Consider the following 11,949-nt stretch of genomic DNA (forward strand, 5'->3'; position numbering starts at 1 on the left):
CGCGGGGGAAATCTACGTGGTTTCCTGTTTTATTACCCTGTGAGCGAGCGGGACGTATCTAAATATAGGCAGCCTCCCGGTTGCAAAGTCGGTCTGTGCGCCTGTGCGAGTGTTTGATACACAAACACAAACGCCTGTGGAGACATATGCAAAGATATACACAATTTACATCACATTTCAACAATCGAATTTCTTGTAGCTGCGGTGGTTTTTCTCTCTCTCTCTTCCCCCGCCCCCCCCCTCCTTTCTATCGCGACTGTTTTCTGTTCTTTAAGGCTGGAGCTTGTCCATGGCCGGATGGAAAGTGATTCCCACGGCTCCTGTACGGATTCGGGGTTTGGGAGAGAGGCCGCAGTCGGGACATATCGTTAGGGAGATTATTTTCTTGCTGCAGCCGTGGATGTGCTGATGAGCTGAATGTGTGTTCGGAGGGGATGGAGAGAGCGCGTTAGAGCCCAGGTTTTGCTATCAGCTACATATAGTTTTGCTATCATTTTGCTTCCACGCCGAAAATCCAGACCGATTCCTTTGGCCTTGGTACAGTTACGCGCGAGTTACTAGGGATTTCGTCATTAAGAAAAGACAAAAAGACTCGGAGCGTTTGCTTTATATCTCAAATCGTAAAATTCTCAATAAAAACAGGAATAGAAACGGCTCCAAATTCCGGTAAAATTCCATTAAATTGTCGATTAAATTTTCCCGATGCAAAACACTGACGTTTCTCAAATACCAGATTTTGCCAACGTCAAACGAAGACACTCTCGATGTGTAAATATTCGATATTAAACACAATCCTAAAATTCCAAGTAACTTCACTCGGATCATCTTTTTCAGCGACTTATGTCTCGAGTAAAATGAATCTTAGTTTTACCGGATTTGAAGAAAACCAGTTTGACGCTTTATCCTGCGTATGTTATCCAGCGTTACAACCCGGGGATCCCCGGGGAAGCTCTAATGACCGACGCTTTCTTTTCATATCAGGCGGTTCCCTACAGCGCTACATCCGTCAGCAAGCACGAAGCAAAATAATAAAACACGGTGACCTACGGGAAAAAGAAGGCTTCGGAATAATCCTCTCTTTCCAACAGGGAGCCCGGTAGCAACCATAACGAGCTTCGCCGAAAGCCGCCCCGCCGCCTTGCCTCCCCATCCCCGCCGGGACCAAAACCTCTGCTGGTGTAAACTGTCCCATCGAAGCTGGGACGGGAGTCAGCGGCTCTACGTCTTGTATGGGGTTGCAAGCCCCACACGGGGATACGGGGCTGCAGGCAGAGAAACGTCCCCAGGGGCAAGAAAAGGAGGGAATTGAGCTGTCTGCGGGGCAGCAGGGGCTCCTCTTCACCTTCCCAAGTGCACGGGGGCCCTGCTCCTGCCATCCAAAACTTTCATTTTCCCAGGAGGGAAAGCGGTGGGAAAGGTGGAAGGAAATAGTTAAAAAAAAAAAAAAAGAAAGAAAGAAAGAAAGAAAAAAAAGGGTTTCGGGATCGGGCCTAATAAATGTCAGTCCTCCCGCGTCCGCCCAGGTCTTCGCCATAGAGCACAGGACCGCTACATCTGGAGCGCTCCTTTCGCCGAGCAGGATTGCCGACCCGCCCGGCGGAACAAAACCAAACCCAAAGCATTCCCCCCCTTGATGCCACGACGGCTTTAGGAGCCGAGAGCTCGCCCCGAGCCCGCCCCGGGGCCGGGGCAGCCCCCGGGCAGCCGCCGCCGCCCCTCTCCCCACCGCCGAGGGCAGCCGGGGGTGCCCGCCCGGGTGCATCTCCCCTGCGGGGCGAAGGCAGTCAGCCCGCACCACTGGTTGTCCGAGCCTGGCGCGGGGGGGGGAGCGGAATAACGACCGGGGAGGGCCGGGGCGAGGGGGCTGAGGAGGAAACAGCCCGGCCGCCTCTCGGGGCGGCTCGCAAGGACCGCGGCCGGGGAGGCATGCGGCCGAGCCGCTCCGTGCTCGGGAGCCCGAGGGAAGCCCGTGCGACCCGGCGGGGAAGGAAAGAAGCCGGCGGCGATGGAGAAGCGGCGGCGGCCAGGCGACGCGGCCGCCTGTGAGGGAGGCCCGGGCAGGGCTGCCCCGGCGCGGAGAAACTACCGCAGCCACCGCCGGCTCCGGTCCCTGTGAGAGCCGTTGCCCGGCCCCGGCCCCCCGGCTTGGAGCTGCCTACCCCGGCGCGGGCTGCCGCCCCGTCTGGCAGCGCTGGCCCCGGCGGGGAGGGCCGGAGGCCGGCGGCGGGGATGCGCTGCCAGCCACCGTGCCGAGGGCCCGGGCTCGCCGCGGAGGCTTGGAGGGGATTCAGTCCAAGGCGGGAGGCTGCCCCAAGCGGCTATCGCGGCTGTGTCGGGATACGAACAGGACTGCGAAGCCCCATCCCGCAGCCCCAGCCCCAGCCGGAGCCTCCGCCCGCCCCCGGCCCCCGGCCCCGGCCTCCCCGCCAGACTCCGGCGGAGAGAAAACATTCCGCCGACCCGCGCACTTTCCCCGGGAGCTGCCAAGGGTTTGAGCCGACACGGCCCGTGGAAACGGGCAGCTGCCGGGCCACCCGTCCCAGCGAGACCGCCGTCGCCCGGGAGAACCGATTTGATGTCCCCGCGGCTCCTCCACCCGCACCGCATCCTCACCGTAACCCCGGCAGCCGTAAATTAAACCAGCGATCCCGGCTCTCCAGCAGAAGGAGGGATCGCTCCGTCCTGGACAGGCGTTATCAAATAACTCCTTAAGGCGCCCGGCCCCAGCCCCTTCGCTCCTTCCACTTCCCACGGAGGGAACCGGCACCGGTGCTGCACAGTCCCCACGGGGAGAGCGGCCCCAGGGACCGGGGGGTGAGATCTCTGCCAGGCCCCACCATCCCCACCACCGGAGCTGCCAGTTCCCACCAGAGCCACTGCCAGTCTCCGTGTGAGTGGGAAAAGGAGGGACGTGGCCCGTACTACAGCCCGAAGTCTGCTGCGGGGAAAAAGTTGCTGGGGAAATCCGTATCCGCTTTCAGAAACGACACAAGCGGCAGAGCTAAGTGTTAAACTAAAGTTTATAAATTAAAAAAAAAAAAAAAAGTACAGCGGGTAGCTTACAAACATTCACAATTCATTTGAAGTAAATAATCTAGTTGAGTGCACAGTGCCATTACAAGAGAAAGGGAGGAAAAAAAAAAAAGAAGGAAAAAGAAAAAAAGCAGTGAGTTACCTTGAAAGAAAGAGACTGTAATTACATTGCTGAGCAGATCAGAAATCCCCGCCCCTGAAGGAGAGGTCTGCAGAAGAACTGTAAAAGGCACTGATGGTATTAAAATTTCCCGTTACATCGATTTCTTAAAAAGCCTGACTAGAAATATTCACATTGAATATAAAAATAATAATAACAACAACTTTAATACAACTGGAAAGTGCGAAAAATCCATAACTCCTCCCTCCCCGAACACGGAAAGATCTCAGGAAAAAAGGAAAAGAAGTCTGGGGTTTCGATATAAGTCTCACCCTTTTGTGACATATTTATCCTTTGCCAGGGATCATGGAGTACAGCAATAACATGGGCAACAAAAGCAGGGGGGATCTGAAAGAGGCTTCCTTACATTCAGCACCATACAAGGCACACTCAGTTTGCAATGAGTTGGAAGACCAAGGACTCAAACAGACGTCAAAAATAATCTTCCTTACAATCCACCGAGGGAGTCCTTGATCTCCTCTTTTGAGCTGCATTTGGTTTTGTGGGTTGGTTTTTTTTTTTTCCTCTCCTTTTTTCTCTCTCTTTCTCTCTCCCACACAAGATCGAGTCTCTACGAATCCGAAGCGAAATAAAACAAACAAACAAAAAGTCTACACCAAATACACTGACAACATGGATACCATGAACTAGTCGTGCCGAATCGCGAGAGTCCTCGGCTGGCGGGGTGGGGACGGGGTGAGGGTCGGGGCGGGGGTGGCCGAGAAGTCCTACGTTGGAAGAGGAGAGGGTGAGGAACCATCCAAATAATATTAATAATAAAAATAACAATAAAATAATAATAATAAATACTGTCCAAGGCACTGAGAACTGCAGCTGGGGCTCTGGATTTGAGAAGCTGGCTGGCTGGGGGGGGGTGGCAGAGGGGAGATGGGTTTCCTGGCTGCCAGTGTGTGCGGTGGGGGAGGTTGGAGGCGGGGGGGAGCGGGTAATGTACGTGTGCCCCTCACTGGGTGCCGGCGGCTGCGGCGCAGGTGGACAGAGCCCACCCGGGCAGGCAGTAGTAGGGGTAGTAGTAGGAGGGCTGGAGGGAGAGCAGCGAGGGTGGCCGCAGCACCTCGCCGGGGTGGTACTGTCTCTGGTCGTCGCGCACCAGCACCTTGACGGCCACCTTCTTGGCGGCGGGGGCGGCGGCCAGGAGGTCGGCGGCCATCTGCCGCCGCTTGGTCTTGTAGCGCCGGTTCTGGAACCAGATCTTCACCTGCGTCTCGGTGAGCTTCAGCGAGGCGGCCAGGTCGGCCCGCTCGGGCCCCGACAGGTACCGCTGGTGGTTGAAGCGCCGCTCCAGCTCGAAGACCTGCGCGTGGGAAAAGGCCGCGCGGGAGCGCTTCTTCCGCGGCTTCGGCGCCGCCGCCTCCTCCTCCCCCGGCAGCAGATTCCCGCACTTGCCCGCTCCGTCCTCCTCCTCTGGGGGGCTGCGATCTGCGGGCAGGGCGAGAGCACGGCCGTCAGGGCAGGCGGGCACGCACCGGGACACCCACATCCCCGCGCCCCGCTCCGCGGAGGGCCCGCACCCGCGCAGGAGACCCGGCCGAGCCGCTGCCCACCCCGCCGCCGGGACGGCCGCTGGGGTTTCCCGCCCTCCTCTAAGCGCCGAGCGCCCTCCCGGGCTGTGGGCTCTCCCCGATCCGCCCTCCCTCGCCCGGCGGCTTTCTCCCCGCGGCACAGCCGGAGCCCGCGGCACAACTCCGCGGGGCCGGCGGAAAGCCCCCCCCCGATCATCTCCCGTTCCCAGCAGCCCCCCCTCCCAACCCCCCCCGGGACACCCCCCCCGCCCGGGTGCGGAGGGGCTGCCGCCGGGGCCGCCCCTACCGGAGACGGCGGCCGACATCTCGCTGTCACTGAGGCCGGCGGCGTCCCGCTCCACCGCCTCCGGGGGCTGCGCCTCCTCCTCCGCCGCCGCCGCCGGCCGCCCCCCGCCCGCGTCCTCGGCGGTGCGGGCGCTACCGCCGGCGCCCTCCTCCTCGGAGCGCCGCTCGCCCTCGGGGTCCTCGCTGAGCGCGGAGTCCGAGTCCCAGCCCGCCGGCGTCCGCGGGGCTGGGGCGCGGGCGGCGGCGGCGGGCGAGGGGAGCGGCGGGCCCTCGGCGGCGCCGCACAGCCGCCATCCGCCGGCCGCCCCTGGGGCCGGCGGCCGCCCCGCCGCGTGGCGGGCGCGCTCCTCCTTCTTGTTGAGGATGGCCTGGATGGAGAAAGGCGTCAGGGCGTTGCCGCCGCGGACGGCCATGGCCCGGCGGCGGGCGGCCCCGCGGGCGAGCAGCGGAGCGCGCCGCGCCTTTCAGCTGGGCGACCGCATCGCCGGCCGCGGCCGCGCCGGTGCCGGTGCCGGGCCCTTCTCTGCCGCCGGGAGGGCGGGCGCCAGCGGGGGCAGCCTCTCTGCGCCGCTGCCGGCCCGCCCGCCCATAGGGCCGGGGCCGCCGCGCCGCGCTCCGCCGGGCGCCGCCGCGGGTCCCTGGCGGCGCGGGCGCTGCCTCCGCCCCGCTCTGTCCCGCCCCGCGCCCGCCCTCTCCTTTTTCTCCCGGCGGCGCTGTCATCCCTCACCGCCGCCTGACAGCGCCGGCCCCGCGCCTTCCCATTGGGCGGCCCCCGCGCAGCCCGCCCGGCGATTGGCTCCCCGCCGCGGGGCGATGCGCCTCCGCGGGGCGCGCGGCGGGGCGCGCCCCGCCTTAACCCCTTGCGGCCCGCGGGGCTCTCCCGCCTCCCGCCGCACCCCCCCCCCGCGCCCCCGCTGCAGCCGGGCGCCGCGCTGCCGGCCGGTGCCGCCCGTGGCGGAGGCCACCCTCGGAGGGAGAGCGGGGGACGGTAGTTTCAGGGTGTTTCCCCTCTCGCCGCGCCGCGGGCGATGAGCGCTGCAACCCGGCGGCGGGGAAGGGTCCGGTGCCCGGCGGGGAAACGTCGCGGGGGAGCGGGAACAACGCCACGGGCTGGCAAGCATTTGATGCGCGCTGCTCCGGGGAGAGCCTGGGGAAATTGCTTATTTCGGGGTCGGGGGGGGGGGGGTGGGCGGCGACGGCGCGCCGGGGTCGGGGCCGTGCGCGGCGCGGGGCGAGCGCCCGAACCTCCGGCCGCTCGCCTTGTGGGTGTAGATGCAAACCTGCCTCGACCGGTCTTCGAAAATGGGGGTTTTCGCCCTTCCATTTGTTTAAAAACGCGGTCGGTTTTATGTCAGGGACGGTCTTCGGTCCCCGGGGCTTTTAAAGACCGTTTGAGGCGGGCGATTGAAGACTGCTGTCCTCGAAACGATGCTTTCCCTGGAAGAAAATGGCCCTAAACAAGAAGGTTTTGGAAACTATTACACCCACGTGAATGGTATAAATGCGACTCGTTGCCAAAACAACAGTGTGCCCCCAAGCACCGTGCTTTTCCTTATTTCAGGCATTATTGGCATTCTCAGAGCTAACAGAAAAATCCCGGCGAGGGTACCAAGCAGGTACACGACAAATGAAACGCCAGCGCTTCACCGCCGCGTCCTTTTCGTGCTGGGGAGACCCAGCAACGTAACGAGCTAGAGCATATCGAAATGATACCCTCAGACTCGGCTTTGCTTCGTGAGCCGAATTCCCGGGGTGTTAACCTGCTTCGTCGCAGGCGTGCGTCCAACCTCCAGCATTGCCCTCCGTGATCCCGCTGAGACGAGCGTCTGTTTGCAGCAGACCACGAAGCCACGATAATTGATTATCAACGATTCTGGCAGGAATTAAACGGTTTCAGTCATCATTCTTACCCGGAAAATAAATTAATAAAATAAATAATCCCGCTTTCATACACAGCACGACGCCGGAGAGCACCTTTGCGTGACGGGACGAGAACAGGCTTTATCCCTGTGAAGAAATTCAGCCCGTTCTAGTAACTTTGCTTGGACTCACTCACCATCCCTTTTTCCCACCCAGGTATTTCCCGGGAAAGCCATCGCTTCTGCCGCCCAAGTCTCGGTGCCACGATACACTCAGGAAATAGCCAAAGGGGATTTTTTTTTTTTTTTTTTTAAAGAGCTGGAGGGACATGAGGCATCTGGGGAAGCTGCGAGAAATCCACTTACGAGGAGGTGTGTAGGAGGTGTAGGAAGGGTACCCTGTGCGGGCATTTTAAGGGGTGCTAAACAGCCGAGAGATGAAATTTGGGGTGTCAGAGGAGATGCGTGGACGGGGAAGTGGGGAGAGAGGAAGGGCTCCGCGCTTCTTTCTCTAAGGGGAAAGGCTGGAGGTGCGGGCGGCGGGAGCCCTGGTTTTGGGTTGACGGCCGGAGAGGGGCTCTGGGCACGGCGGAGACGGGGAGCTGCGGGCGGGACTGGCCGGGGCAGCTTTCCGGCGTGCCCTTCTTCTTTCGGGCTCTGCTCAGGTGCGGCAGACGGCCGAGCCGGCGGCGGAGCCGGCGGCTGCTTTGGGGCCGGGGGAGCGGCGAGGGGGAGGAAGAGGCGCTCCCCCCCGTGCAGCCTCCCTCCGAGCTCCGGCGCAGCCGGGCTCCAGCCCGCGAAGTCCCTGATTTACAAGGTTTCGCGTCCAAGCTCTTGGAAATACCTGTGGTTAGTTTACAATGGCTGTAATTCTTTGCTAATTTACCCAGCTCCCTCTCCGCCACCTCCTTTCCTTTTTTTTTTTCCCTTCTTTTTTTTTTTTTTTTTTTTTTTTTTTTTTGGTTCTCTCCCCCTCTCCCGCCTCCCGGGGCGATCTCTGCGCCCTCTTCCCGACCAGAAAACTACTGTTCGCGGGAGGAAATGCCTGGGGAGGAGGCCGGGAGGAGAGCGAGCAGCAGCGGGGGTAAGGCGCAGGGGAGCGGCGGAGGGAGGCCGGGCCGGGCCGGGCCGGAGGTCCCGGGGCTGCGGCGGCCGGGGACCAGCTGGGTGGTCCCGCCGCGCCCGCCCTCCAGCCCCGCCGGGGGGAGACGGGCAGCGGGAGGGCGGGCCGGGGGGAGCGCGGCGGCCCGGCTTTGCTCCGCGCTGACCGCCCGGGTGGAGGGCTCGCAGCCGGCTCCCGGCCGCCCTCGGCTGGGGCAGCGCCGGCGGGCAAGGGCTCCCCGGCCACGGCCTGCGGCGGGCACAGGGCCCCCTCCGAGGGTTTGGGGAGAAACCGGGCGCAAACCCTCCTCGCAGGAAAGGGCTCGGGGCGGGGGGACGGGACACACGGGACGGGGACGGGCGGCGGCGGCGGGGTGGACAGCCGAGCGGGCAGGGCGGCGCCCGAAGCGGCGACGTCGGCGGGGGCACGAATGCCACCTCGCCCCCACCCCTGCTAAGGGCTCCGCACCCCGCCGCTCCCCGCGGCTTGGAAGCGGCCCAAACCCATCTATCGCGTCGGATCCGCCGTTGGCCGGCCGTGTATGACCCGGCAGCGGGGAAAACCCCGAGCCCGCCGTGCCCCAGATCCGCCTCTCCCCGCGCCCACCCGAGAAGCCCCCGGCTCCTTATCCGACCCCCCGCGGAGGAGCCCGGCTGGCCGCCCCGCGTCCTCCCGTTCCCCACCGGCGCTGCCTGCGGGCGGGCGGCCCCCCCTAGAGGCGTCCCCGCCGCACTGCCCGGCCTCGGCCGCCCCGCGGGGCCCCGGTGACATCGGGGGCCGGGGCGGGCCAGGGCAGGGCCAGCCCGTGGGGGGGACACCGGTGAGAAGGCACAGGGCCGCTGCCCCGTCCCTGTGTCCGGTGACGAGCCGCAGCGGGAGCGGAGCCTGCCCGGCTGCAGCGTGAGGTGGCTTCTGGCAGTCACCCGAGAGGTTTTTCTTTCCAGGTGTGGGGAAAGCCGCTCGCAGAAGCACTGCGTATAGCGCCTGGGGCGATGAAACAGGGAAGGACGTGTCCTGCTCATGGGCGTCTGGTGAAAAGCATCAGATCAACGTGTGAAAGGCAGCGCGAAGGTGGCTGCAAAACCTTAAAAAAGCCTTTGTATGAGCACACACTTTTTATACAACATACAGCGTTGTATAAAAAGACCCAGGTGGTCCCGTGGGTGGGAGTAGCTTGCGCTGGGAAAAGGAAATGTTATAACCTTTCTTTCGGGGTAGGATTTGCCCGGTAAGGGAAATTAATTAGTGATGTAGCCACCATGCGCCAGCTCTCGGGCAGAGCCAGGCTAGCTCAGTCCCACTTCTGTCCTGACTATCTCAGCTCTGAGGCAGGCCAAAGGGTTTCATGGCCCAGAGCTACCCCACACTGTAGCCCTCTTGGCAGCACTTCCCAAAGCCTGCATGGTGGTGGGTAATACCTTTGCCATACCTAATTAGTGGTGATATTTTTTTCCTAGACTGAAGCTGTCTCCCCAGACTTCTTCCTAGTTTGCCTCCCGATACATACAGAGCGATGCAAATCCTTGCGGAGTCTCCTGCTGGGTCTTCCAGGGGCTTAGGTGGAAGACAGCAATGGTACAAACAGTGCTTCTTCCTGCAAGGAATTTTAATCCCCTGTGACTCTGTTGGTGATGGGGAAGATTTGGTTCATGGTTTTTACCTCGGCTGTGCTCCTCTTTGGCTGCGCAGCAAAGGCACATAAACGTGTCCTGGACAGCTTGCTGGTTTTGCAGGAAAATCTTGAGTCATCTGCTTTTGATCAGGTTTTGACTCTATTTCTTAAGTAATAACAATTTATTTCCAAGCAAATGTAACTGTAGCTACACAGTAGGTGACAGCTGTGCATCTCTAAAACAAGTTCCTAGCAGGATTTCTCCATGCATTTCGTGAGGGACCTTATGTAAGTAACCACTCAGCCTTCAAATTGCTTTTTGCAGTTGATGTCAGGATCCTGTGTTGTTGCTGAGACGTCAGCTGTAAGGTGCTTCTGGACTTCAGTGACAGAAGGATATACCACCTACAATTAAGAGAAAAATCTGAACCATTTTTAGAATCCAACTGAATATTAAACTTGGTGAATGTGCAACTATAATGTTGACGATGAGAATTTTAATCCTACTAACTTGACAACCTCTTAGCAAATTAGCTCAGTAGGTTTTAGTAGCTGGTTTGCAATCCCTTTCTCTGCTCATATTCCTTATATGGGGAAAAGCCTGTGTCCTTTAAGGCTGGGAGGCTCAAACACAAACACTTCTATAGGAGTTTACAACCAAACTGAAAGGAGCTTGAATCTTGCGGGTTGCATATATGTGGTGACACAATTTGGCCCTGTTTTATTGCTCAGAGATGCTGTTTCTGGGAAAACCAACCCAAATCTCCCTCTTGTTGCTTCACCTTTATAGTAAAAAGTGAAGGCTTGGCATGCAGAGTACCCAGCACAAAAACAAACTACCAACATTTCATTTCACTGCACGGCAGTTTTCCTGCTGAATTATTCCTCCTTGCAAGACCCTGCAAAGGAAAAGACATACGGACTATCTAATCATCACGCTCCTGAGAAAGAGTGAGGATGTACGGTCGTTTCCTCCGCTTAGTGCCAGGAGGCCACGAGCTGTGTATGCACCGAGAGCCCTGTCCTGCAACCGTGCTCAGGCGAGACTGTCTTTTGAAATAAATCTTCTCCTTGACTCTTTCCTTATTTTTATGTTAGGCTTTCTACTACCCCAGTAAATGGCTATATATTCCTCAGCTTCTGATGTATTTATCTGTAGGATAGAAGTACAACCTGGACAAGATTAAGTGGATTTACTAATAAAAAGCAAACCAGCATATCCAAATGGCCAGATGCATTTCATGGTCATTAATTAAAGCTTTTGAATTTTTTCTGTGAAATAAATATTGTGATATTTAGCACCTGTATTTAGCTTTTTATCTGTTTCAAACATTTTTAAAAGGGGGGGTGTATGTCTATTTATTTGCACTCTCTGGTAGAAAAATTGAAGTAGAAACAGATCGAATGACTTATGCCAAAGTCGTATATGTGTGAGTCATCCATACAGTATCTGGTCTATCTACTTGTTCTGAATTTTTCCTCATTATTTACTAGAACATTTTAATGAATATTCACCATATTACAGTAGATGCATTTGCTGTGTGCAAGTCTCTAGGCTTTTAAGAACACTCATAGCACAGATTAATCATTTGATGTTTATTTGGTACAACATCATACGAAGTCCAGGTTTCCTTTACCATTGCTCCTCAATCTATAAATAAGTAATAACCTTTCCTACTTTTTGTTTGAAATAGTTGAGCTCACTTTTCCCGTATCATGGACTAACTTGGTAATTAAATCAATGGCTACATTGGGGTAACATTTAAATATTTTTATTGCTTCTGACGCTTAGGTAAATCAAGTAAGCCTGCCTGCCTCTCAGGGTACTGGAACTGCTTACATTTATAAAGTGATTTTACATCTTTGTCTAAGAGTCACATCTTCATTGATAGCAAGTCAACAGTCATTTTATATTAATTTTTCTATCTCTTTATTATTCATATCAGGAGTAGACACCCATTGAAGGTAATAACTGGAAGTGTTTGGGACTCAGCCGTTAAAAGTTTACACAGATCTCCGATGACTCAAAATTTCAGAATGTGAGATCAAGGACTCATTTGTTTCACATCCTCCTCACACTGAATAGGAAGCCTAAACTGTGAAGATAGGACATGGCATTTCTGTGCATGTCATGGGCGGTCTCTAGCGTGCGGTGCTGGCTGTTGGGGTGCCAGCTCGGAGAAGCAGATCTGACTCAGGAGCTCCGGGACTGGACTGAGGTGCCTCAAACATGGTGTGTTGCAGAGATGAGAATCGCAGTACGTCCGTCCTGTTTTGGATCCAGGCCCATGTCATTGACTTCGTATGTCTGAAGAGAAACCAGAGGTGTGAGTTCACCAGGTAATTGCACAGGG

General features: G+C 58.1%; 1 protein-coding gene across 1 annotated transcript; it reads right to left on the reverse strand.

Moving 5' to 3' along the window:
• Nucleotides 1–2,907: 2,907 nt before the first annotated feature.
• Nucleotides 2,908–5,678, reverse strand: NKX3-2 (NK3 homeobox 2). The gene is made up of 2 exons (XM_030018523.2): nucleotides 5,024–5,678; nucleotides 2,908–4,633 (listed from the first exon to the last, which is right to left on the reverse strand). Exons 1-2 carry the CDS (start codon nucleotides 5,433–5,435, stop codon nucleotides 4,158–4,160), a joined length of 888 nt encoding a protein of 295 aa, XP_029874383.1. The 5' UTR covers nucleotides 5,436–5,678; the 3' UTR covers nucleotides 2,908–4,157.
• Between the last annotated feature and the right edge of the window lie 6,271 nt (nucleotides 5,679–11,949).

This window comes from Aquila chrysaetos, chromosome 1 (assembly GCF_900496995.4).
Source record: "Aquila chrysaetos chrysaetos chromosome 1, bAquChr1.4, whole genome shotgun sequence".
Classification (NCBI taxonomy): domain Eukaryota; kingdom Metazoa; phylum Chordata; class Aves; order Accipitriformes; family Accipitridae; genus Aquila; species Aquila chrysaetos.

What these genes read in the sequence shown, in the direction of transcription:
- NKX3-2 (XM_030018523.2), bottom strand. Translation starts at nt 5,435, where the DNA reads ATGGCCGTCCGCGGCGGCAACGCCCTGACGCCTTTCTCCATCCAGGCC. An exon ending in GATGTCGGCCGCCGTCTCCG is followed by an intron (nt 4,634 to 5,023) that starts GTAGGGGCGGCC and finishes CCCTGCCCGCAG; the next exon opens with ATCGCAGCCCCCCAGAGGAG.